Here is a 24416-nt window from a genome sequence, read left to right on the forward strand (position 1 = left end):
ATGGCAATACAGAGGGTACTTGAGAGAGACAAGGGAAAATTAACAAATGAATGCATGAAAAATATCGGGTTTAATAATGTTTATTTTTAGTTAAATATTATAATAATACCAAAATATTACCAGCAACACACACAAGACACAAGATTACTACAAAATACACAAAATAACAGAGAAACGCAGAGAAACACCAAACACTGTTCTATTTATTTTATTTTTCAGTGTATTTTTCAGACAACAAAAAATACAATAAATGACACAAGAAACACAAAATTACCCAAAAACCCCCACAAAAATGATGACTGAAATAATTTTAATTGGAACATGATCTAAAAATACAAGCGTCAGTGTCCCACATCAGGAGGGAGATGACCATAAATCATCACAACTATAGAAATACACCTATTGTTTCCACTTATTTACAAAATAAGAGTCTTTAAAATGTGTGTTATCACTTATTCATCCATCATTACGCTCTATAGTTGTTGTTTCATAGAATTCTGAGCAAAATGTTGTAGTCAGACAAAGGGGGGACTTGGATTCAAAAGTAAGAGAAAGGGGGACTAGAGCCCAAAAAGTTTAGACAAACTGTGATTTTAGGGTAAAACAGAGGATACTAACCTCCTTTTAACCACAGGTCATTCATTCCTGATATAAGACATGATTGCTGTGAAATTCCACATCACCCATCATGTAAGTCATCCATTGTTTGCTTTGCAGGGGAACAAATCCAACAAGGCGCCTCAGTGTGTTGCAGACTTTCATCAGCAATTGAAACTAAAACACAAAATAAAACCCACTGGATTATTATTTTACTCTTTTAGCAGCACCGACAACACTTATGCTAACACACAGATACTTTTAATTTAATTACTGGAAAACATAAATGAGAACTGTTTCATGTGTAACTGTAGAAAGGCTGATATAGAAAAATGTTGTTGTGCATTTTAGTGAAATCACACACACAGGCTCATCTGTTCCATCGTCTGAGTCGTTGGTTTTTTATTCCTTCGTTATGAGGAAAACTGCTGCTCATTGTTTTTTTTACTTTCCTGTTACTTTCATAAAGATGGTTGTGGGTGAAAATTCCACAACAGTTTCTTAAACATTCAGATCAACAACCACAGTGAGTTCAAAGTCACTTACATCGCCTTTCTGTTTTAATCTAATGCTTATATTTCATTTAAGTTGACTGTGACAAAGTGGGTGAGTGTTCTTTGTTACTTACCTGCCCCACCATGTGTTCCAGCGACAAAAAGTGGGTGGAGCCTATCATTTCCTGCATTTATACCCTGGGTGACATCACCAGTGACATTACTGGAGAGCACTTAGAAAGGGTGGGAGGTAAAATGTTATTTAAGTAAGCAAGGTTATAGAGAAACATTAGCATTCATTCATTAGTAGAATTTAAGCATGAAGTTGATGTTGGGAAAGACTGTGTTTTTACCTGATTTTAGGGGGAAGTACTTAGTAATAATAATGCATTGGATTTTATAAAGTGCTTTACAGAATTAAGACATTATTCTTTCACTCCACAGTTAGTGGTCGTAAGCTACAATTGTAGCCACAGCTGCCCTGAGGCAGACTGACGGAAGCAAAGCTGCCATAGTGCGCCATCAGCCCCTCCGACCACCACCAACAAGGCAATGTGGGTGAAGTGCCTTGCCCAAGGACACAATGACAGATACCACTGGAGAAACTGTCCCCACTGTGGCACCTGGAATTCTCAATGGTCTCCCATCCAACTACTAACCAGGCCCAGACCTGCTTAGCTTCAGCGATCTAACGAGATTGGGCAATGACAGGCTAAGACAATGATTACATGCTCGATGTGTATACATTGCATGGAAAACTTGGAGTCACCTTTTTTCTTGCATCTGGATCAAGTCTCCCTCGTCTGCCTCCTATCACATTCCTAGCCGCTTTGGTCCCGCTTCCTAACACCAACCATGTCTACATGACTCATATTCCCTATAGTGGGGGTCAACGCGGGCACCAGGTAGCCCGCATGAACCATGTGAGGGGCCCTCAGGTGCTTGTCACCAATTAGCTGCATCTAAAATCTGATTTACTTTCCATGATTCAAACTCACAAAGATAAATACAGACGATATAGATGTAGTTAGTACTTAGTAAACTTACGTTAGTATTAAATTAATCACCTTTTAATGTTTATTTTTACTGAAACATTATGATAAAAGTTTTTAAGTGTTGCAGATCTGGTGTATGGTCAGTGTTATGTTATGTATATTTAGAGGTGTCCTGATCCAATATTGATATCGGATATTGGTCCGATATTAGCCTGAAAATGAATATTGGATTAAAAATTCTGGATTTTCTGATAATTTTATCTTGATTTATTTTCTTCAATTGTACAACACTGTAGATATTATGTTGAAGGTTAAAATATATGTAACCAATTGTTTAATAATAAATCAGTATCAGTTTTTCTCATACCTACTGTTGTTGACTATTGTTTTCTGTTTGAGTAACATCACATGATCAAGCCTTTTCTAGCATTTCACATCACAAAATAAATAATACTTATTATTCTTATTAAAAAAGAAGAAGAAAAAAAAGGATGTAAGATTCATGCTGATATTGGATCAATATCAATATATGCCGATACGCAAGGCTGCAAAATTGGTATCATATCAGAAATGAAATGGTAGTATTGGGACATCCCTATATATAATATGATAACATAACACTGATGTATTTAATGATATAAAAATGTATTTTCGATCAAATTCAATGAAAATTAAACATTTGCATTAATTAGGGGAAATCAATTGTTCCACGTGGAAAAGTCAACATTTCCTACCTTTTTCAGTTACTGCTAGCCTTCCTTATTATCTTAGCCTCTAATCAAAGTGAAACCATGAAAATGTAGAATTTAAAAAGTGCTAGTCCCTACGGACTAAATAGTACCTATGAAGTAGCTCACAGTTGCAGAAAGGTTGGTGACTCTTGCCTTATAGCATTCCTTTTTACCCTGCATCCATATTAAGTTGTGACTTTTTTGTGCTTTAAACATCATAAAGTGCTATTAGGGCTTCATACCAACGTGTTTTATTCATTGATTCCCTCAATCATTAGTTAGAGGATGATTTGCTCCATTCTTCCTGCAGGGTGAGTCTAAACACCTCGCTCCAATTTGATGACGCGTTCCCACTTTGATGACGAATTTGATGCAGCACTGAGCTGGAGAAGCCGCGCCTCCAGGAAGCTCTCTGCCGTGACTGACATGTAAACAGACACGCCCACAAAGGTGAGCATTTCAGCGTCCTTCGCGCAGTGCTATGTATGTATTTTCTACAGTCTATGTATGTACCGGCGAACGCCCCGCCCCCACGCTCTGTCTCGTGTTTATAAAGCAGCATGAGCTCGGCTACGGAGTGAGTGGGAGGAGGGCGGGCTGTCTTCTGGCCAAACGTCACCGTGCGGGGAGGAGGAAGTCAGTGTCCCGTCTATAGACACGCCCACTCATGAATATGCATAAGTAGGCCGCAAATCAGCCTGTTTGTGTAGAGTTGCTCAGAAATTGACTTATCAGTGGCTAAAACTCTGGAAAACAGGTGAGTTTGGGAAAATAAACCTCAAATACTATATTTTTGGAGTTCTTGGCACAAATGGAGATGGGTGAAAAATAGCATGATATAGGACCTTTAAACCATGGGTTCTTTGAGGGTTCGGAGATGTCTGTCATTCCAAACAGTGAAAGGAAATAGGTCAGTGTGGTAGGAAATCATTTAATGGCCGACCATGTGTCCCTGAACCTCAGAGTAAATCAAATATTCAGCGTGTTTGGACACGGATATTAAAATGGGTTCCAGTGTTAACTGACCAGACATGAACGTCATTAATGGTGAAGCAGTGACTGAACAGTAAAATAGTGGGATTGTTACAGTAACCCAATCCTTTCAGGAATATGCTTAGTAAACAGTTTTGAGCAGAAGGATTAGTGGTTAGAGATAATGCCAAAGGGAAGACAGTGTCTGAGCTCTGATTGGCTGAGACACTAGAGCTAGTTTGGCTCCTTTTCACTCACACATAAACCCAAACAATAAGGACGAGAGCAGAATTTATTTAAAAGATACAATCCATGATTTATTACAGAAAGTGATATCCAAATCCTTTTATGTTACAGAAGCCTATTTTTATACATTTCCTCATGTTTGTACATGTAAACAGGAACCAAGTAAACAATGCTATTAATGCAGTGCATGTTGTACAGCTAAAGCAAAGGGCTGACTTCACTGTGCTTCCACTGTAATCACTGAGCACAGAGACATGTGCAAAGTCACGCCAATATTACTTATTATATAACATCCTTACTGTGCTACTAACAACAGTGAAACACCTTTTCATTACTGTGCAGCATTTCATTTGTATTGAGATAAAAAAAAAAATCCATCCAGACATGAATGCAAAGGAAAAGGAGTCTCCATAGGGTCCATGTTTGTTAGTTTCTAAATGTTCAAACAGAAGTTGGAGATCTCACATTGCATTAACAATTCTCAGACAGGATCAATCTGGGTTCTGACTTTATTGGGAATGAAATGTTCTTTCACACAAGGGCCCCATTCCACAAACCCTGAGTGTAAACCACAACACTGGGACCATTAAAACTCACGTCCCAGTTCAGTTTGGGACACAAACGGAACGTTGGAGTTCTAGTTTCTTCTTAACCACGACTCAGCTGTTTAAAAATGATCAGCAGGAAGGTTTTCTTTTATTGTCATTAACTGTCTGTGAACGTTGGATGGTTGTGGAGGTAATACTAAATGTGAAGCTATTTAAAGCTTTTGGCAAATTAAAACAATAAGCCATGTTTCTGCTGTCATGTTTAAATCTGCATGAGTCATCTAAGCTCCTCCCACTTTGATTGATCCAGGGATTGTACAACTGACTGTTGGTCAGAAAAAATACTTTGTTTATAATAATTTAGTTAATAAACATTGTCTTTAAAGATCTATAAACATATATTTTTGGTATGGCTGTTTTCATTTTTTTTACTTATTTCTAATTCAACCTAACTGGGTTTGTTTAAAAAAAGATCCTAGAATTAGATTTTTACGATTTATTATAAAAACATGACTAAGAAACTTTTCTTAGTTTTTTTCAACTTGTGAAAAACGGATTGTCCTATTCTAATTTAAAAATAAAATCTACTTTTCAAGCAGAGTTTCAATTCAAAAATTCAAATCCAGAAACATCTGCAGCTCCTTAAATCGACTTTAATTCCATCCTTATTGTTTTTTTTATTATACAACAGATGTTTCTTGTGACATATTTTGTCATTCATCTCAGATGAATAAAAGCTATGGTTCGTTGCTTTATAGTAAGGTTTAAATGGTTATATTCACTGTAACATTGCTTAGTTCTTTGCTCTTCCTAAACCTACACCCTCTACCATGTGACCTGTGGGCGTCCAAAAGTAAGTCTGGATCAAATGATTGAATTAAACAGAGTTGCTTTGCTATTGGATAAGTGGAACCTGCAAACTATCATCTATAGATATGCTTTATTTTCCTCCTCAAAGTTGAATATTTGAGCAGTTTTCTTGCCTCCAATATAAATAGTTGACTGACTGTTTTCAGGCTATATTACAAACATGTGCTCACAGAATAATGACGTTCAACAGAATACAACAACTGCCAGCACAAAGAAACAAATACAAGACAAACACTGTCAGCAGTTTAAGTTATAAGACCTAAGTTATAAGGTAACTGAACCTTGAGTTAATGGGATTATTTTTAATTAGATTTTAACATGTACGTTTCATCTGTTTAGTGGCGCACGATGTCAGGTTTGTTTGGTAATTGATGATTTTTGCATGTTTTAAAGGTTTTTTACTCCTTGTGTTTTATTTCATTTCCTTATTTTTTGTTGTTATTTATGTTTATTGGGCTTCTCTATATTTTTAGGTTATGGTCCTTTCTTGTGTATTGCACCCTTTATCTTATCCCATCTGTGCGCGAGTGTTGAGCGTAGAATAAATTGTCACTTGTTGTCTCTCAGGTGAAGCCCATCTCCCTGATTACCCTCAATATTTAGGACATGCATGAACACACATCGTTTGCCGATTCCTTGCATTCCAAGTTCTTGTGTTTCCATGTAGTTTTTAAAGTGGCTAACAGTTTATTTAGTTGAGTTCTTTCGCTTTGATTATTTTTGTGTTAAGGATCTGGTTTTATTTGCATCTTTGTTGGATTTTTTTTGAGGTTTTTACTGTTTCGGATTTCCTACTTTTTTTTTTTGGTAATAAAAGTGACTTTTAAACACTCATCACCAACATATACATCCGTACGCAGTTTTTCCTGTTTCTGGTAATCAAACTCGTGAAAAAGGGCCCTTTTAACACAACAACTGCCTGTGTCCAACTAAAAAAAAAAAAAAAAAAACACGCAACAGAGTTGATATGTTTAAAACAACATCATGCTTACTTCACTGTATAAATGTACCAGAACAATTTAACTGTCAGAAAAATAAAAGCACCACTCAAGGATAATAACATGCATAGATTTTCAGTGTTCATAAAGCAGGAAAGATATTCATCAAACCTTTACTGACTTGGTATTTGCTCATGATTTCTCTCTTTTTTTTTTTTTTTTTTTGATGAAAACATCACAAAGTCTCTATAGTGTTGTATAGCTTCCCAATAGACATCCTGTATTATGTCTCCAAAATGAATGCAGCATTTGTGGATTAGATGATCTATTAATGCATCATTTTTAGTCTGATTTATTGTGTGATTATGTGAACAAATCAAAGACAAACACGTATTTCTTGACGTGAGCGTGCATCAAATCATGCAAAGCAACACATATAGATTAAATAAAGCCACATTTCTTCTTTTTGCATTGATGAAATATTACCAAACATTCAGAGAACACCTGAGAAATGTGGACGTCATCGACAGAGGGTGAAAATAAGTGGCGATGTGTAACAATGAAATACATGTCTAAGAACATGATATGAAGTAGCATAACACATTAAAACAACAAAAATAAATAGATTAAAAATGAACCATTCCTGTGACAGAAGGTATTCATAAATAACATGTTGCATTTGTCATTATTCGATCAATATGACCTGTAATGATTCTTTATCTCCTGCCACGTTCTACTCACTCCACTCTCTCCATATCAGCACAAATAAATACACAGTTGTGCATGTACAGTTATAAAGCCTATTTTCCTGAGTTCACACGCTTCTCCCCTCCTCCACAACACAAGCAGCCAAAACGAAAGGCAATGTAACGACTGGACACACTGTTCACTATCTGCCTCCCCTGAGGTCAGAAAGCAGCTGAAAATGTGTGTTTTCAAAGTGAAAAACAATAAATGAAAGATTTCTGCAAACTGAGCATCCAAGCCACAGGTATTTCTGAGGCTAAACCACACGGTCGTGGGCTTCCAGCAGCAAATGAAAAGCAGACTGAAGGGCAGAGCGGAAGAGCCGATTTGTTGATCCTGCATGCGATTATTTACACAACGTTTACCCAAGTTGGCACTGTTACCGTGATTCATATCTAATCTTTACAACTCGATGAGAACAGTATTTCTTGCATTTCAAACGAGTAGCACGTGTTACACAAGTAGGCACACGTGATGTTGGCGACACAATGGTGGCGCATCATTATTTTCCTTACACTATAGGCACAATCAAATCACATTTTCCTCAAGTCAGAAGTAGCACAGATTTACAGTGTGTGCACAAACACACACGCACACACGTGAACCAGGCATCACCACGTGTACAAAAACAGTACCATCATCATGCACTGTATGTGATGCTCCACCGTGATTGCTGTGGTTTGTCTTTTTCTTTTCAGTTTATAAAACAAAGCAGATAATTAATAGCATGCTTCAACAGTGATGCACAGTCACTTTGCATGAAACGGTGTTAACAGATTTATTTGGTAGCCACGTCACTAGAATCACTACGCACCAAGGAATAAAGCGGAGTGTCTCCAACAAGCAGACGGAGGAGGCCCTGCTCCAGCTGAGTCAAAGCATGGTGCTATAGCTGCCAGACAGACAGAACGCAGGAGCCGTGGTGATCTGCAGCCCTTGATCTGCATAGTAAACATTACAATTGCAAAGGTTTGTTTATTCAGTGAAGCCATGACACAGCACAGAAGGAAAGAGAAATGAAGGACTCAACGGGAACGCGTCAGCGTTTGGCGAGTCATGGTGAACAAGGTGTGGGAGGGGAAGCTAAGGCCACTCATGGTGATATCTTCTTCCATTCTTCTTCCTCTCTTTCTGCAGATGCTCCAGCTCTGCTTCGTACATCATCTCCTGCATCAGATATTTTTCCCTCCTCATGCGATCGCACAGATCCTTTGGCATGTCCGGGATGAGGTACGCGATGAAGGACTTGATCCCATACACCAGGTGCTGAAAAAGGCATCAATCATTTATTTAGCTCCCATCCACCCGTCACCAGTGGTTGCTGTATAATTAATAAAGCATGCAATTGAAAGCTGTAAAATCAAAGCACAACTAGTGATATGGGAGTGCTGAGTATTGAGCTTTTGACCATAAAAAATGTCTTTCAACTAAGGCTGAACGATTAAATGCATTTGCGATTTTATCACAATATCTTAAAATGTGATTTTCTAATTGCAAAGGCTGCAATTTTTTTTTTTTTGTCCTGTCTTGTATTGTCCTGTTAAGTTCAGAGAGTGTTTAAGAAGTGTAGTCCACATGTTTACATGTTTCATGAAACGTGAAGTTAGTTAGATATGTTGAAGAGGTAAAGCCACAGATTTGTTTGCTTTATTGTTGTAATCTGTGCTTTAAAATGTATATTTTATATTTATTTAAAGTTGAAATAAATCTGAAATTGTTTATTATGAAACAGTGTGATTTACTGCTTGTGTTCATTGAAAAATACATGACAAGAGGCCCTTGAAAAAAAATAATTGCATATTAAATCGCAATATTGAGGAAAAAAATCGCAATCAGATTATTTTCCAAAATCGTTCAGCCTTACTTTCAACCAAACTCAGGACCAGATTGATCATCTCAAGTGAGCCGTGGATTTTTGGAGATTTTAATATTAATGTGCCCTTGTTTTCCCTTTCACCTATAAATAATATATAAAGTATGGGAGGAATCACCATTAACTGACAGATATCAGTGCCTGCAGAGTCTTCAGTGAAAAATGTCATTGATTTTGTGAAATAATTTTAAAAAGATTTCAGGATTATGATTTTTTTTCACAATTTGCAAATATGAACGACTGCATCATGTGATATACCTATAACCATGGGAAAACTCTGAGCTCTAAAATTATTACTTGGAATTTGTTGTCTATTTGGAGAGATTTACAACTGAAAGGCTCATTGTTTTGCACAATGATTGGGTTGAATTGTATCCTCTGAAGGTCCAAATTTGCCCTCAGGATTGAGTTTAACACACGTGTGGTATGGACTAATATTTAGATGGATGAAAGTTTGACCTATACTACATTTGCAGCTATAACTGCTCCTTCATTTTCTTGGAAGGTTTTCAAAAAAGCTTTTAGATGTTCAAGGTTTTTTTTGGAATCTCTGCACATTTATATTGTAGAGCATTTATGAGGTCAGGCACTGATGTTGGACAAGATGTCCTATCCTACAATATCTGCTCCAGTTCATCCTAAAGGTACTGAATGGAGTTGAGGTTAGGGCCACTTTAAATTCATCAAACCGAGGTTTTAGAATCCTGGTTTTATAAACTGAGCCATAGTCAGACTGTTGTCTCCGTTGTGTATATTTTTTGCCATTGGGTTGACATTTTCATTGTAGATCGTCAGCTGCAGTGTTAAGAAAAAATGTCATGTCAAGTATTCCATGCAATAAAATTTCAGCTCTATTTGTACAAATTTATATTATTATTAATATTCCTGTAATTACGATTTGAGTAATACCATGACAAGCCACAAGGGAAAAAGAGATGCTGTTTGTAGCTGTTAGAATGTGTTATTGTTTTTTAAAGTAAATGTAAATAAAGGTTTCAAAATAAGTTTTTTCTTGTTTTTTTTTCAGGTTAACTAAATATGAAAACAAGAAATATTCTGCACACCCACTTACTGTGTGTGAGAAAACCCTAAATCAGGGGTGCATAAATACGTCAATCGTGGTAGCTTTTTGTGTCGATCGCGCACGTGGGCCACAAGACCTCATAAATGAAGGCAGTGACTATCATCAATATACCAACATTCTATCCATACGCAGCACCCCTCATTGGCCAGCTTAGGTCACGTGACTAAGACTAAACCTAACCCTAACTCTAACCCTAACCCTAAAAATTGTTGCGATATTGGGTTATAAACTAACCCTAAACCTAATCCTAACCCTAAGACGCTGCGTACGTGTACTTGGGTAACCGCGCCAATACAGATAGACACTTTCATGAATGAATAAGAGGCACAGTCACGTTTACTAAAAATGAAACCTGACAATTCAGCTTTTGACATCAGTTTGAGGGGGCGCTAGCGCACTAATATGTTCATTTATAACCTCTAATAATCAGTAAAAGAAGAACCTCCTCCAACCTGACCAGATACATTTATTATCAGCATCTTCAGAACAACCTACCACCGTGTGTGGAAGCTATTGAAGTTCTTCTAAAAAACTAGATGAGCTACAACTACTGAAACGCTCTGTGTGCCTCTGACTGGACACACTAAATGTGCTCTTTATTGTGGGTCTTTAATAAAGTGAGCAGCTGTTTGGTGCTTTGCATTTTCAAAATATTTTTCTTCATTGTGTTTTTTAAAAATATATATATTTTAATTAAACTCAGTTTTTAAGTGTTACTGTTTCAATATAACTTTTGTATTTTAATACAAAGAAGTGGAACAAAGTGCAGCAGAGCTGAAGCCAGCTCTTTTAAAACATTTTTGAATTTTTTGAATCTTTAAAAAAGTTAAAGGCTCTTTTTCTCTCCTGCGTACCACTGAGAGGGAGATTTTAAATGTTTTTACTCCTGATTTAATGTTCTTATTTATTTTAAAACAATTGAATGTTTTCTAATGCAATTTTTAATCACATAAAGCCCATTGAATTGCTTTGTGTATGAAATGAGCTATACAAATAATTTGTCTTGCCTTAATATTATACAAATATTGAATATTTCTTTAATAATTGTAATAGTATTAATAATAGTAATAATATTACATCTAATTATTTAAAATTAAACCCCCCCCCCAACAAAGTAGATCGTGAAGAGCTGTCAGTGGTAAAAAGTAGCTCGTGAGCCAAAAAAGTGTGTGAACCCCTGATCTAAATCATCTACATACGGATGGCTCTGAAATGGAAAGAAATTTATCAAGGAATTAAAAATCTTTACAGTATGAGGCACATTTTCTAAAGTCATCAAAATGCAGAAGTGGTTTCAGACCTCGAAGACGATGATGAAGGCCAGCCTGGCAGCCAGAACGTGCCAGAACTGCAGGGTGAACTCATACGGTACTGGACTCCAGGGAGGCGCTCTGTAGTCTCTGTATCTGCAGTACCCTGACATACTGCGATTCTTCAGATCCCCCAAATCAAACACCGACAGGCTGCTGTTCATGTAGCCTCGCAGGCACCTGAGGATAACAAAATGTCACGTTAGAACAACTACTAAATACTATACTCACAGTCGGATTATTTGCTCACTCATCAGCGTGATGGTGTCCTTTGTCCATGCACGGCCCGTATTTAAAGGCATACACAAAGCGAGGTATGTAGTCCGAGGTTATTGCGATGACAAAAGCGTTGGTGATGACGGCCAGGACTCCAATACCCTCAAGAATCCCATGCCAGATACCTGTTGCACAGAAGAACAACAGTTTCAACATAAATAAATATGTAGCGAATCAACATTTCAACCATGAGACATTATTCAGAACATCTGAAACCAATAAATAATAAATGCTACTGTATGTAAAGCTTCTGGTCATTAAGCTGAGAAATGGTAGATTTCTGGTTTTCTTCATTTTGATTAGATGGTGAGAAAGACCATGATCGGAGATAAAGGAGAAGAATGTTGTTTGACTAAATGAAGTCATTGCCTACTTGCCTACAAGTTTTATCCTAAAAACTTTGCTAAGTCATGAACAATAAGAGAGAAGGTCACTAAACCTGTGTTCTTACTAGAATAGGAAATATAAAAAGCTTTTATACAATGATTAAGACTATTTCAATCACAACAAAACACTGCCACGTTTACTGCTAGCTCAACAACAACAATAGTAATTACTGGAATATTTGCATTTTCTGAAGAAAAGTGAGGATGCAGGTGCTGGCCCACATCACACTGCATTAGCTTAGTATTAGATTAGCATTTGCTTAGCATTAGCATTCGCTATCATTAGCATTCTCTAACATTAACATTATTCTAGTGTTAGCACTAGCTTAGCAATAACATTACCATTAGCATTCATGTTAGCTAGCATTAACATAACATTAGCATAGCATTAGCATTATTCTAATGTTAGCACTAGCTTAGCAATAACATTAATATTAGCATTTGTGTTAGCTATCATTAGCATAACATTAGCATAGCTTTAACATAGCATTAGCATTATTCTAGTGTTAGCATTAATCAGCAATAACATTAACATTAGCATTCATGTTAGCATAGCATAGCATAGCATAGCATAGCATAGCATAGCATAGCATAGCATAGCATAGCATAGCATAGCATAGCATAGCATAGCATTCAGCAAACAAAAAGTTGAAATGAGTTGAAGGTAGTAGCTGAACATGTTAAAGGTCAAAATCAGTTGAAGAATGGCTGGGGATGAAGGGCTTGAAATTTCCAATAGAAATTAATGAGAAAGAAAAAATGTACTTAGTCAAAAAGCTTAAAAGTTACAAATTATAAAAGTACAAGCATAAATCTCGGCAACTTTCTGCATTTTTTGATAGCTTATTTATTAAAATTGGTGTAGAAGGAGTTAACGACGACTGAAGGAAAAACAATAGTGAGGATGCCTCCTGTATCCTCACTAATTCATATATTAATAATGATAATAAGAACAACAAGTGAACAATTTATAGGATTATAACATCTGAAAAAAATCTGGTTTCAAATACTGACCATATGTTTTATTTCTTATTTTTATGTTTTCCTTAAACTTACTTTGCCGTAACTATAGTTCATATATTCACTCATGTGTATGTGTGTTTGTTCAAATTCCACAACACTGCATGTTTGTAACATCTAGATATGAGCCATAACAGTCATGAAACTGACATGTTTCTAATGATAAAAATCACTGTATGAGTGAAGCTGCTTTTTTCTGCAGATTTTTCTTAAAATTTTCTGCATTTACACATTAAAAAATGTAAAGCACTTGTGGTGGAGCGTTGGGGTGATGGAACAGAGGGCACAACAGACGTGCGGGATGTAGAGCATCGCCTCTATAGGATGAGCCCAGCATGATGTGACACAGAGACCTATATCTGTAGCACGGGCTGGCATCGGTCTCCTCCACTGAGTCACAAACTTGTAGGCATCAAGACGGATCTCAATGATGTTGTTAAGCAGTGCAAGGAGAGGAGCCAATGGGAACGCTGCTACAAAGATGGTGGTGAAGCCAAACTGGAGAACTGCAAGGAACAGAGAAACAGAGAGAGAGAGAGAGACTATATTTAGGCCTGACCAAACGACTCCCAAAGCTGGGAATGAAGCAGTAGATGAGGAATCGATTCCTGGTTTAAAGTGAGAGATGTTTACCAGGGTTGGGGTCAATTACATTTTTCAGTTACAATTACATTTTCAATTACCCATGTTCAATTACCATTACACTGACCAGTATTTTTTCCCAATTACAAATAAATTACATTTCTTATGTATCCTCAGAAAGTCAATTACAATTACGCTCTCAATTACTAAAGTTCAATTAATTACAATTACTGAGCTTGAAATAAAAGTTAACCTTCCTCTTTTGTTAGCTTTCTGTTAGCATCTCTAATGCTAACAGCTCCTAAATCACCGGTAAAATACACTAAAAACAATTATCTATCATTTAATTTATTTCCTATCTATTGGTAACCTTGTTAGGCATCCTAATAAATGAAAATATAGGTTTTATTTTTCTTGTGGGTTCCTTGTGTCAGTATACCCCTGGATTTAACTTTTTTTTTAAATGCTAAAATGTGGAAAAACTTGATATGAAACATATTTTAATAATTATTAACTACATATGTGTAGAACTGTACATAGAACTGCAACATGGTTCCCCAGTTTTGTGTTACATTATAATTTTAGAATTTTTCAAATAATTTTTTATGGCAATTACAATTATAATTACGCCATAGTTGTAATTAAAGGTAGGGTAGGCGATTTTCAAAAGCTAGCATGATTTTGAATCTAGCCTCCCCAACGGCTCCGCCTCACTCACATGCACTCGCACAGCTGCTGCTGACCCTTGTATTGTGTAGAAACGTCGTTGTCTCATTCAGCAGTAAGTAAACAATAAACTTTACCATCATATTGTTAAAAAACGCAACCAAAAACTCGCGCTTTCAGAGTGAGCTCGTGCACGCAAGGGATCGAGAACAAACAGGGAGACGTGATTGGTTAAAAGAAACGGTTCGTTTTTTTTCCCATTTTCTTCGTTCCTTTTTCAGAGCACATAAGATCTTAATCTCTGTCAGGACATAAAGACAATTTCAACCAAAAACTTAAAAAGTGTATCTGGAGAAAATCGCCTACCCTAGCTTTAATTATCAATTACACAATTACAATTATAATTGACCCCATCCCGGGTGTTTACCCATTTCCAGGTATTCATCCACCAGGCCGTGGGCGTTCATTGGTTGCAGATTCCAGTCTTTGTCCCACTGTGGAAGCTGGGCTTTATTGTCCACATTCTGCCCCCCACCTCCTCCTTTTTTCATCTTTCTACGAGACCACCAATTCTGCAGTAATCTGAAAATGGAGGGAGATACAAACTGTCAAAGGGAAGAGGAATTAGCTCTGACTGAAGGAGCACAGTAGTGACCTTATTACAAAACACTGACCTCAAGTCTTTTCATATGCTGACAAGAAAAATCCATCTATTGTTTGGACATTTTATTTTATTTATTTTTTTACTTTTTATTTACAATTTTATATTACATGGACAACAAAGAGAAGGAAAAAACAAAAAACACACAAGAAAGAAAAAGAAATAAAAAAAATAAAAAATAATATTCAGTCCTTTATCCTATAATCAATCCATTTTGTCCAGCATTTCCCAAAATTTCTCGACTGGGTTCTCAGGTAATGAGTCCATTTCTCCATTACGTATATTTGTTCATTGAGTCACCGTTGGTGGGTCAACTTTCATCCAATTTTTTGTGATGCTCTTTCTCGCTGCGATTGTCATGGTATCACTTTTGGAAAAGACTTCAAAAGGTACAAGGCCAAGGTAAACAACAGGGTCCACAGGTATAGTACATCACAGTACATCTCCCATTACTTGTATGACGTCCCTCCAAAAGGCTTTTATTTATGGACACAATCAGAAGATGTGTGAGTGGTCAGCATCCACCTGTCCACAGCCCCTCCAGCACAGCTGTTCACATTTCAGTGTTTTCTTTAAAATTTGTGGTGTTATAAAGAAACGTACCAGGTTCTTCCAGCCAAATTCCCGCCATCTCCTTGAGCTGGTGGAGGTGTGCTGCGTGTCGCACATGCTGTACCACTCATCCTCAGATATCGTCATATTTAACTCCCTTTCCCACTTTTGTTTTATATAAAAAGTGTTGGTCCATTTTGTTTTAGGCTTTTATACAGTTTTGAGACCACCTTAGAGGGAGTGGCTTTGTATGCTTCTATTATGATTTCTACTAAATCGTTTCCTGCTGAGAGTTCTTTTCTGATTTCAGTGTCAAAAAAGTTCCTTATCTGTAGATATCTATAGAAATCGCCATTTTCCAAATCAAATTATTTTTTTAAGATTGTCAAATGATTTTAATGTTTTAGGTGTTCTATCTTCCATCATTGTGTGTAACGCAGTCATCCCTTTATCTCTCCATTTATTCAAAGTGTCGCCTATTTTTGTTGGTGTGAATCAAGGTGTTTGGGAAGACCAGATTAGAACTTTAGAGTCATTTTCCAAGTTATATTTTTTCCTTATCATTTTCCATAGTTTTAGTGTGTGTTCTACGATACCATTAGCACCCATTAATTTAATTTCTGTCTCCCCTATCAGGGTTTGTGGTTGGGATTGGCCTGTGTTTAACTCAATTTGTTTCCATTTAGCATGATAATCTGGAGAGCACCAGCAGACAATGTATCTCATTTGAGCAGCTAAACAATAGTCCTTCAGGTTTGGTAGTGCCAGTCCGCCCCATCTTTGTTCAGATGTAAAGTCGGAAATTTAACCCTTGGTTTCTTTCTTTTCCCAAATAAATTTTTAAATTTGTTTATTCCAGGCTAAAAATTGAGATTCTGGTATCTTGATTGGTAATGCTGAAAAAAAAAAACAGTAACCTTGGCATCACATTCATTTTTATTGTAGGTTATTGTTTGGACATTTTAGGGGATTTTATTTTTTATTTTTTTAAGAGGGTGTAGCATGGTTATCCAAGTCTAATACGTACGGAAAACCAAGCTCCATGAAGTTGTTCCAGATTTGTTTGAAGAACATGATGACTCCCATTTGCAGGCAGAGATCAATCAAACAGCCGCTGGGATGACACTGGGCAAAACAAAATAAATCCATCATATTATCTTATTTCACGCAAGATCAATAAAAACAACAAGATAATCCAAAGGGCAGACACCCCACCTTTATGTTAGTTAATCATTAACTGTAAAAAAACAAATACCCATAATTATGTAACAGATTAATGGTTCATTTAGTGACATAAAGATGGATCATTAGAGAAGAGAATTACATGGTATTTCCACACAGGCTCCAACATGCAGTAATACTCATTTGCACTCACCTCCTCCAGTCTCCATCGATTAAAGAGTTTATTATATTTTCCAGGCCTGCCAGCAAACCTGAACAGATCCAGATTGACACCATTGGGTGTGAAATTCAATCAGAAGAAAGCTAATAGACTCAAAGCATGTCAAAACACCATAATAGCAACAGAGGAGTAATAACAATACAAAGGCACAGAGGATTACCTTCCAAGGAAGAAAGCAATGTAAAAGGTGGAGCTGTTCAGATTTACAAACTGGAAAAGAAACATCTTGAGAGCAAAGCTGTTCTCCCACTCCGACTCTGTCCGAGGATGCTCTGTGAGCAGGAAGGACAGAGAAAAACCGTTGATAGAATGCACAAGATGATGCTGATATATAAGAAAGTGTGTAAAACTCACCTAAATTAGTCAGAAGATAGGCCACTTTTTCATAAACCTGACAGAAAGCAAAATACAGCATCATCAGTTTCAGCAGAAATTAAAGTCAACTCACGAACAGACGCTTGGCAAGGAATAAATCAACTTCTGGAGACACACACCACATTGAGAGACATGATGATCATAAAGTTAATGCAGACGCCGGTGCCAGAAGTGGCAAACTGCCAGTTCTTCTTCACAAAGTGCCAATTGAAGGAAGCAAACTTCTCCATCGCAATGAGTCGGAAAACCACGACAGCAAATACAGCAGTTAGGACGAGGGAGATCTGAGCAGAGGAGATAATAATGTATAAATAATGTACACTTTATTAATCACAGTAGGGAAATAAAGTGAGATAAAGAGAAAGGATGATAGGGCTTTATTTTACTCCGGAATCTAGGAATATATCTTAAGATGTAAGGAAAAAAGTACTTTTTCAGAACAAAATAAATAACATAAAAGTATAGGTATGTATGGTCATTAAAAGTGCTACACTCATTTCCAGGAGCACATTTTGTACAAGCTCAGATTTTGGACAAGCAACAGCTGTGGCTACAACAGTAGCTTACCACCACTCAGTGTGGCGTGAAAGAATAATCCCTTAATTCTGTAAAGCGACTTTGAGTGTCCAAAAAAGCGCTATATAAAATGGATGCATTATTATTATTATATTAAAACTGTTATAAATGAGGCTTCAGCATAGCCCTGGATAGACTATGTTTAGCCTTTAATAATAATAATAATAATAATAATAATAATAATAATAATAATAATAATAATAGTATGTGAATCCTAATTGTGACTATAGGTTCAGAAGTATATACAGCTACAGACTGTAGGATAGTTAATACACACTGTTCTGTAATTATTACATTTACTTTTTTCATTCATGTAAATATAATACCAATAACTGGGAATATATATTTTTAATCTGTCTATCATTTATTAATTTTAATTGTTATTGTCATCCTACACATTTGGTGCAGTTGTTGTAAAATGATTATATACACTACATATCCTCATCCAGCAGGTGATGCTGTTGCATTACTGTTATCAGATTAGGCCTGCTCTCACAGGTGAAAGAAAACAGTGCAGCACAGGGTTTACCATGAAGAATATTCCAGACACGGACACCATGAGGCGGCTCAGTTTGTCTGAGAACGGCTGGAAAGGCTCAGGTTTCCCAGATATGGGATTCACTCGCTCCAAACGGGAATATTTGGCTTCAAACTGAGGCCTCAGCTCCTCCTGGATGGATCACAGCACATGTTCCATGATTTATATATTAAGCTCATGGAGTTCATCAGATATCAAAGATATTCCAACATATTGCTGATGTTACCTCCTCCTCCTCCCAATCAATGAGATCCCAGTCATACGTCAGCTCAGCTCGTCTCCTTTTCCAGAACTCCAGGAATACTGTGGCTGCAGAGGGAATCAGGGATCAATCACCTTATAGATCTCCTTTGAGACCAACCACACAGTACAGTACCACATGTACAGTAATAAGAGGAAACACACACTCCTCATGGTGAGAGTAACACATACACTAGTAACACAGCTTTCATGGACATTGATTCCATTCAATGGAGTGAGTGTAAATATCAAAAAGCCACAATAACAACAACATCAACACAGGTCATAAAAGCTCTGATTACAAGTGAGTTTATATATACAGGATAATCTGCTAGAGTCACGACCTAAGAAGATATTTTTTTATATTTCAGTTAGTATCAGGGACGGAGATTGTTTGCTATACGTAACCATCCATCCATCCATTTTCAGATCTGCTTTGTCCTATTTCAGGGTGGTGGGGGTCTGCTGGCGGCTATCTCTCCGGCTCACACTTGGCGCCAGGTGGGGGTACACCCTGGACAGGACTCCAGTCCATACAAACAACCACTCACACTCACATTCACTCCAACAGGCAATTTAGACCCCGTCCACACGGAGACAAAACAAAAACACTTGGCCCTAAAACGGGTCATTTTGTGTGCATACACGAAAAGGCAGAAAACGCTGTAGTAAACATTAGGGGCCTCTATGTGGCGCTGTAACGCTGCCACAGAAATACACCAAAACAGGGAAGAAGACACCGAGCGAAAGGCAGCATCTATTTGAAAGCATGTTTGTTCTTTATTTGGTCATAAAAAGAACCACTTATAGATGGTTTTTTTTTTTTAACTCACTGATCAGTGATCGGCCCAAAAATCCTGATCGTGTAAAGCCTAACTCCAATCAGCCCAACAGTCATGTCTTTAGATTACGGGAAGAAGCTGAAGGAAGGAAACCCACGCAGCATGGGGAGGAGAACATGCAAACTCCACACAGAAAGTGTCCAGACGTTGAGCTCAAAAAGCACCAGAATAAAAAGCGTCAGTCAGAAGAACTTGTGCAGCGATTAAAGACGCTGAAGTTTAATTTAACTTGACCCACTTTCTTTTTTTAAGCAAAGACAGAGAAAAGCAGCTGTTAAGGTTCTACACTCTCTCCCATGGGACATTTCTCATGTCTGCCATCACACAGGATTCAGAGGTAAAAACCTCAGACTCTCCTTATCTGTCATTTAGTCCAAACACAGAACGCAATGAGCCGAGGCAGTGGTGAATATTGGTCCTGCTGCTGATAGATGGAGATGAGCCACTGATGCTCACTTTCTCTCTGGATATTATAGCCGTGGGAAACTGCTGCAATACACCAATATCATGGAGACATTCCATAAGCTTCACAGCCACATTATAGCCTGCCACTGGAGAAATGCCTCATTATCCACATAATTACTGCAGGGCAGAGCTGTAAGTGTAGCGCAGATGCTCAACCAGAGAAAACTGACAATACTTTGCACATCACAGAATAAACAAATCTTGTGTCTGCACTGAATCGCCTGCAGAAGAACTGCAGCGGAGAGTTGAAGTTTCAGAAAAGCAGAACAATTTGTAATAAACTGGTACTGCAGTATTTACCCACTTTGTAATATGCAGTTATCTTTGTTCACCCTTAATAATAACAATGAACTCGTGTTTTCGGAGAAAACATCAGCAAATCTAACAGCTTTATGTGAAGAAGTTATAGCTGCACTCTAAAGTCAGTTAATGACATGCAATATCATACATTCTTTTCTACACAGATTTACAACAGCCTCGTCTTCACATGGACACAAACACAGTGTGCACTTACCCCATATTGCCATAAAGATGGCAAAAAACACAGTGCCATCGTTGTCAAACAGATGGGTTACCTGGAAATGCAAACACCATAAACCATTAATCAGTAGCGTTATTTCTATCATTCACAAATTAGACAATCAACAATCCATTCATTCTTTTACACTCCGTTATCTTGATGATGGTGACGTTATGCTGCATCTTATCCGAGGAGAAACATTTACACACGGATGTTGCCAATGTATTCCTGGTAACTAAAATACAGGTTTTTAGACTAAATTAAAACCAATTTTTGTCAGAGTCCAGGATTATATTGATTAGTTTAATTTGTTGGTGTTTCACATCAGTTCAGTTTACGTCTTACATCAGTGAGTTGTGAGGATTTCTTTTTCTTAGTGAAACATTATTTTGCTTCATTATTACTTTACTATTGTTGAACTTATTGTTATCCTGTGTAATCTTCTTCTTCTTCTTCTTCATCTTCTTCTTAAATAATCATGCTTCCCATGTGTGAATAATGACCAAATTTTCTGTCTGTACGACTGCATTTCCCACACTTCTGTTCGTCTGACTGCTTTTATCTATCTGTTTGTACTTTGTTAGGTTTTGTTTTCCATGAACTTTACATTTTAAATTCCTTCATGATCTATTCATAATTAAAAAAAGAGGCAACACTGATCAAAGTGATCAGGTTCGTTACCTTTGCGTAGACGCAGCTGTCACTCAGCGTCCAGGGCTCACACGTTTCCTCACACATCGGACACATTATTGTCGTGTTGGCTTCACAGATCTCTTTACTAAGGAGGACAACACAGGAAGCAAGGTCGCGATCAAGACTAAGGTGCTTGGTTAATAAAACACATGAGATAATAACATTATATATCTGCATTACTTCCATGTACTGTCCATACTTGTTTGAACACTGACCTGACTTGGCTGGAGTCCATTGTGAAGAGACCGTAGAGGAAGACGAAAACACCAACCAGTGCAGCAGGGATCAGCATGCCAGTGTACCAGCCTAACCAGGCAAAGTACAGGCCGATTTTCTCCCCAAAGTATCGCCTGCGTGTGACACACAGTGAGTGTAGAATAGATCATCGATTACTGTACCTGTGATGTCTGCTCATTAAACCTGCACATATGTGTCTCTCATTATTCTGCTGGCAGAGGCGGATCAAGAAAAAAATGATGGGGCTGGAAATTTTCAGCAGTGACATACTGTATATATATTATTCATTAATGAAATAAAGAATTTACAATGATAAAATGGACTAAATGTTGACATTTGTCCACTGATCTATATATACTTTTCTCATAACAAGCAATCTTAATCACCTTTTTGTGAAAAAATAAAAACTCGTTTTTGCATTTTCAATTCACACATCAGAATCAGAATCAGAACTACTTTATTTAACCCAGGGGGAAATTACAAATAAAAATAAAAAGAATAAATGCTAAACAACGAAAGAAAGAAAAAGAAAGAAAAACTTACATAATTAAGTAAAAGACTGTTAATTAAATACGGATTAAAAGCAAGTGCACACATTACAGTATAAAAATATTAAGATAAATACAAAAAAATAATAATACAAATATACAAGAACAATACAGATATATACAACAATCAAAGCTGTCAGGTTACAGTGATGAATTGTAGAGTGACAGTGTGGTACAAAAGCTGCAGAGCCTCATCTTGGATTGACCCAACACTCACAAACAGTGCAGTGTTGTATGAAATCAGTGTGAGTTATTGGCTTTCTAACTGTTGCCAACATACTGTTTTAAAAGACTTTTACTATACATCCTGTACCTTTAAATATAAATTATTGTTATCTATGTTCTGTTTTTTCTCTCTCTGTGAATATCTGCTTACTGTTTAATTGGGAAAACCCCCCCAAAAAAACCTTCAGCCATCAGAGCATCAGCCGTGTACTGTTTAAAGGTGCAGTCTGCAACTCTTATAAAAGTGACTTTTTGTCATATTCGCTAAAGCTGTCCCTATGTAGGGACAGCTTTACATGAAACTAGTAGTTTGTGTGAAAAAAACAGGCTCATTGAGTCCCTCATGCAGCCTTTGGCAGATTGCCAGAATGCACCGCGACCGAGCAAAAAGAACCAATCAGAGCCAAGATTGTGTTTGGTGGGCTGTCTGACAGCTGTTGCTGACAGGCCCCACCACTTTCCCGGGCTGTAGCGCCATCTTTTTTACAGTGTATGGTCTTGAGGACCATACACTGTGGCTGCTGTAAGTGACACTGTGTTGTTGCTGCTGCTGTTGCTGACGTGTGTGCACATAGAGAGAGAAGCACTGCAGTGATATGCTTTTAACAGAACATGTTATACTTCTGTGATCTTGCTGTCTGGCTAACGTTAGCTTGTTAGCTCCTCTGAGGGAGCGACTTTAGAACGTTTGAAGGCAGAGCAAGAGAGCAGCGGGGGGGGCGAGGGGGAGAGGGATTTTAGAGTCGCGGACTGCACCTTTAAGTGAAAGTAAAAGTCCCTTATGAGAGCTTTTCTCAAATTTGACACTGAGCAACAGATTGTTGGAGGAGGCAGACTGGATAGTTTATTGTTGCCATGGTGATCAACACCAGGTTCTTTGTTATTACAAATAACCAATCAGCTCAGAATTATCAGTGAATTAAAGGGGACATATCATGGTTTTAAATCCTTCCTTTTTAGATATAAATCATACAGTTGTGGTCTATATAAAGCGGAACTGCAATGCTTGGGTCTGAATTCCTCATTATTATAGCTCCACAGGCCCCTTTTCTACCCCTTTTCTGATGTTCTTCTGAGAGCAACTCGTTTTGGTGCGGTCTCTTTAAATGCAAATGAGACACTCCATACCCCGCCCCCTCTTCAGGTGACACTCGGTTCAACTCCACCCTACTCGGCCATTTTTGTAGTTTGATAGAAGAGATACGGCTATGTAGCGGCGCATAAACTTTTTATTCAGAGGTTATTTACAAAATGTCAACAACAGAAGACTTGTCCATCCAGCCTTACATGTTCCAGCCAGAGTCTGACCCGGCGGAGCGAGATGAAAATGAAGATGATGAACCTGCAGAACCCTAACAAGTGAGCTAACACAAGCACCGAGCTAACGCTAGCGCCAAGCTAACGTCACGAAATGCATTTTAATACAGTCTTTTCAAAGACAAAAACGGCAAAATGAAATGACTAATGAAAACTTTAGACTTAAATTAAATCACGTAGGCCATATCATCAAGGATCTAAAACGAGCACACAGCGCTAACATATGAAGTCTGAAGACGGTGCAACTGCTAATGCTAACAAAACAATGACAGGGACGTCTTATCATCACACTTTTTAGCGTTATTTACAGCTTACCGAAGTGCTCTGTTCATCGTCTCCAAAGATAGAAGGAATTGAACCCTCAATCAGACAAAGTCTTTCGGCAAATCCTTCTTTATACTGGTGGAGGTTGCAGAAGCAGTCATCCTTGAAGTGCTTCGCGCACACAAAAATTACCTTACTCACAGATGTGGGTACATTTCCGTGAAAAATAAAACTCAACCAGGCACTTTGAAAAGGTTCTGATGCTGGGAGACGGTGTAATGAAGCGTGTGGGTTACTACATCCAACAACCAAACATTTTGATTTCTCCTCTCGTAACTTCTGCATCCTGGAGCTTGGACTACAAAATAAAAGCGAGAAATAAAAATGGCGGATTGCTCGAAGTGTTGGACCTGGAGTTGATGTACTAATTTGGCAGTTCCGCTGCAAATACTGTGATGTAATAGTTCAAAAAACGTAATAGAGAATAGAAAAATCGAAACAGATTGAAAAATATGAGCAAAACAGAATATAAAGATATCAACGGAGCACCTGAAGAGACTAATTTGATTTTTTCTGTACTTCTAAGCACTCTAAATATACAACAAAATGCATTTAAGGGCTAAAAA

General features: G+C 37.5%; 1 protein-coding gene across 2 annotated transcripts in view; it reads right to left on the reverse strand.

Moving 5' to 3' along the window:
* Nucleotides 1–6181: 6181 nt before the first annotated feature.
* Nucleotides 6182–24416, reverse strand: part of ano3 (anoctamin 3) — a 55624-nt gene continuing 37389 nt past the window's right edge. The window contains exons 11-26 of one of the 2 annotated variants that reach the window (XM_028449602.1): nucleotides 21415–21549; nucleotides 21188–21284; nucleotides 20501–20561; nucleotides 18666–18748; nucleotides 18431–18571; nucleotides 17445–17609; nucleotides 17305–17341; nucleotides 17111–17222; nucleotides 16924–16981; nucleotides 16576–16673; nucleotides 14763–14917; nucleotides 13441–13593; nucleotides 11656–11806; nucleotides 11396–11585; nucleotides 8204–8404; nucleotides 8053–8065 (exon numbers count right to left, since the gene is read on the reverse strand). In XM_028449602.1, the coding sequence (XP_028305403.1) occupies nucleotides 8222–8404; nucleotides 11396–11585; nucleotides 11656–11806; nucleotides 13441–13593; nucleotides 14763–14917; nucleotides 16576–16673; nucleotides 16924–16981; nucleotides 17111–17222; nucleotides 17305–17341; nucleotides 17445–17609; nucleotides 18431–18571; nucleotides 18666–18748; nucleotides 20501–20561; nucleotides 21188–21284; nucleotides 21415–21549 (1819 nt within the window). In that variant the 3' untranslated portion in view covers nucleotides 8053–8065; nucleotides 8204–8221. Of the gene's footprint in view, nucleotides 8405–11395; nucleotides 11586–11655; nucleotides 11807–13440; nucleotides 13594–14762; nucleotides 14918–16575; nucleotides 16674–16923; nucleotides 16982–17110; nucleotides 17223–17304; nucleotides 17342–17444; nucleotides 17610–18430; nucleotides 18572–18665; nucleotides 18749–20500; nucleotides 20562–21187; nucleotides 21285–21414; nucleotides 21550–24416 lie in introns of both variants that reach the window. The other variant, XM_028449601.1, reaches the window with a different exon arrangement.

This window comes from Gouania willdenowi, chromosome 6 (assembly GCF_900634775.1).
Source record: "Gouania willdenowi chromosome 6, fGouWil2.1, whole genome shotgun sequence".
Classification (NCBI taxonomy): domain Eukaryota; kingdom Metazoa; phylum Chordata; class Actinopteri; order Blenniiformes; family Gobiesocidae; genus Gouania; species Gouania willdenowi.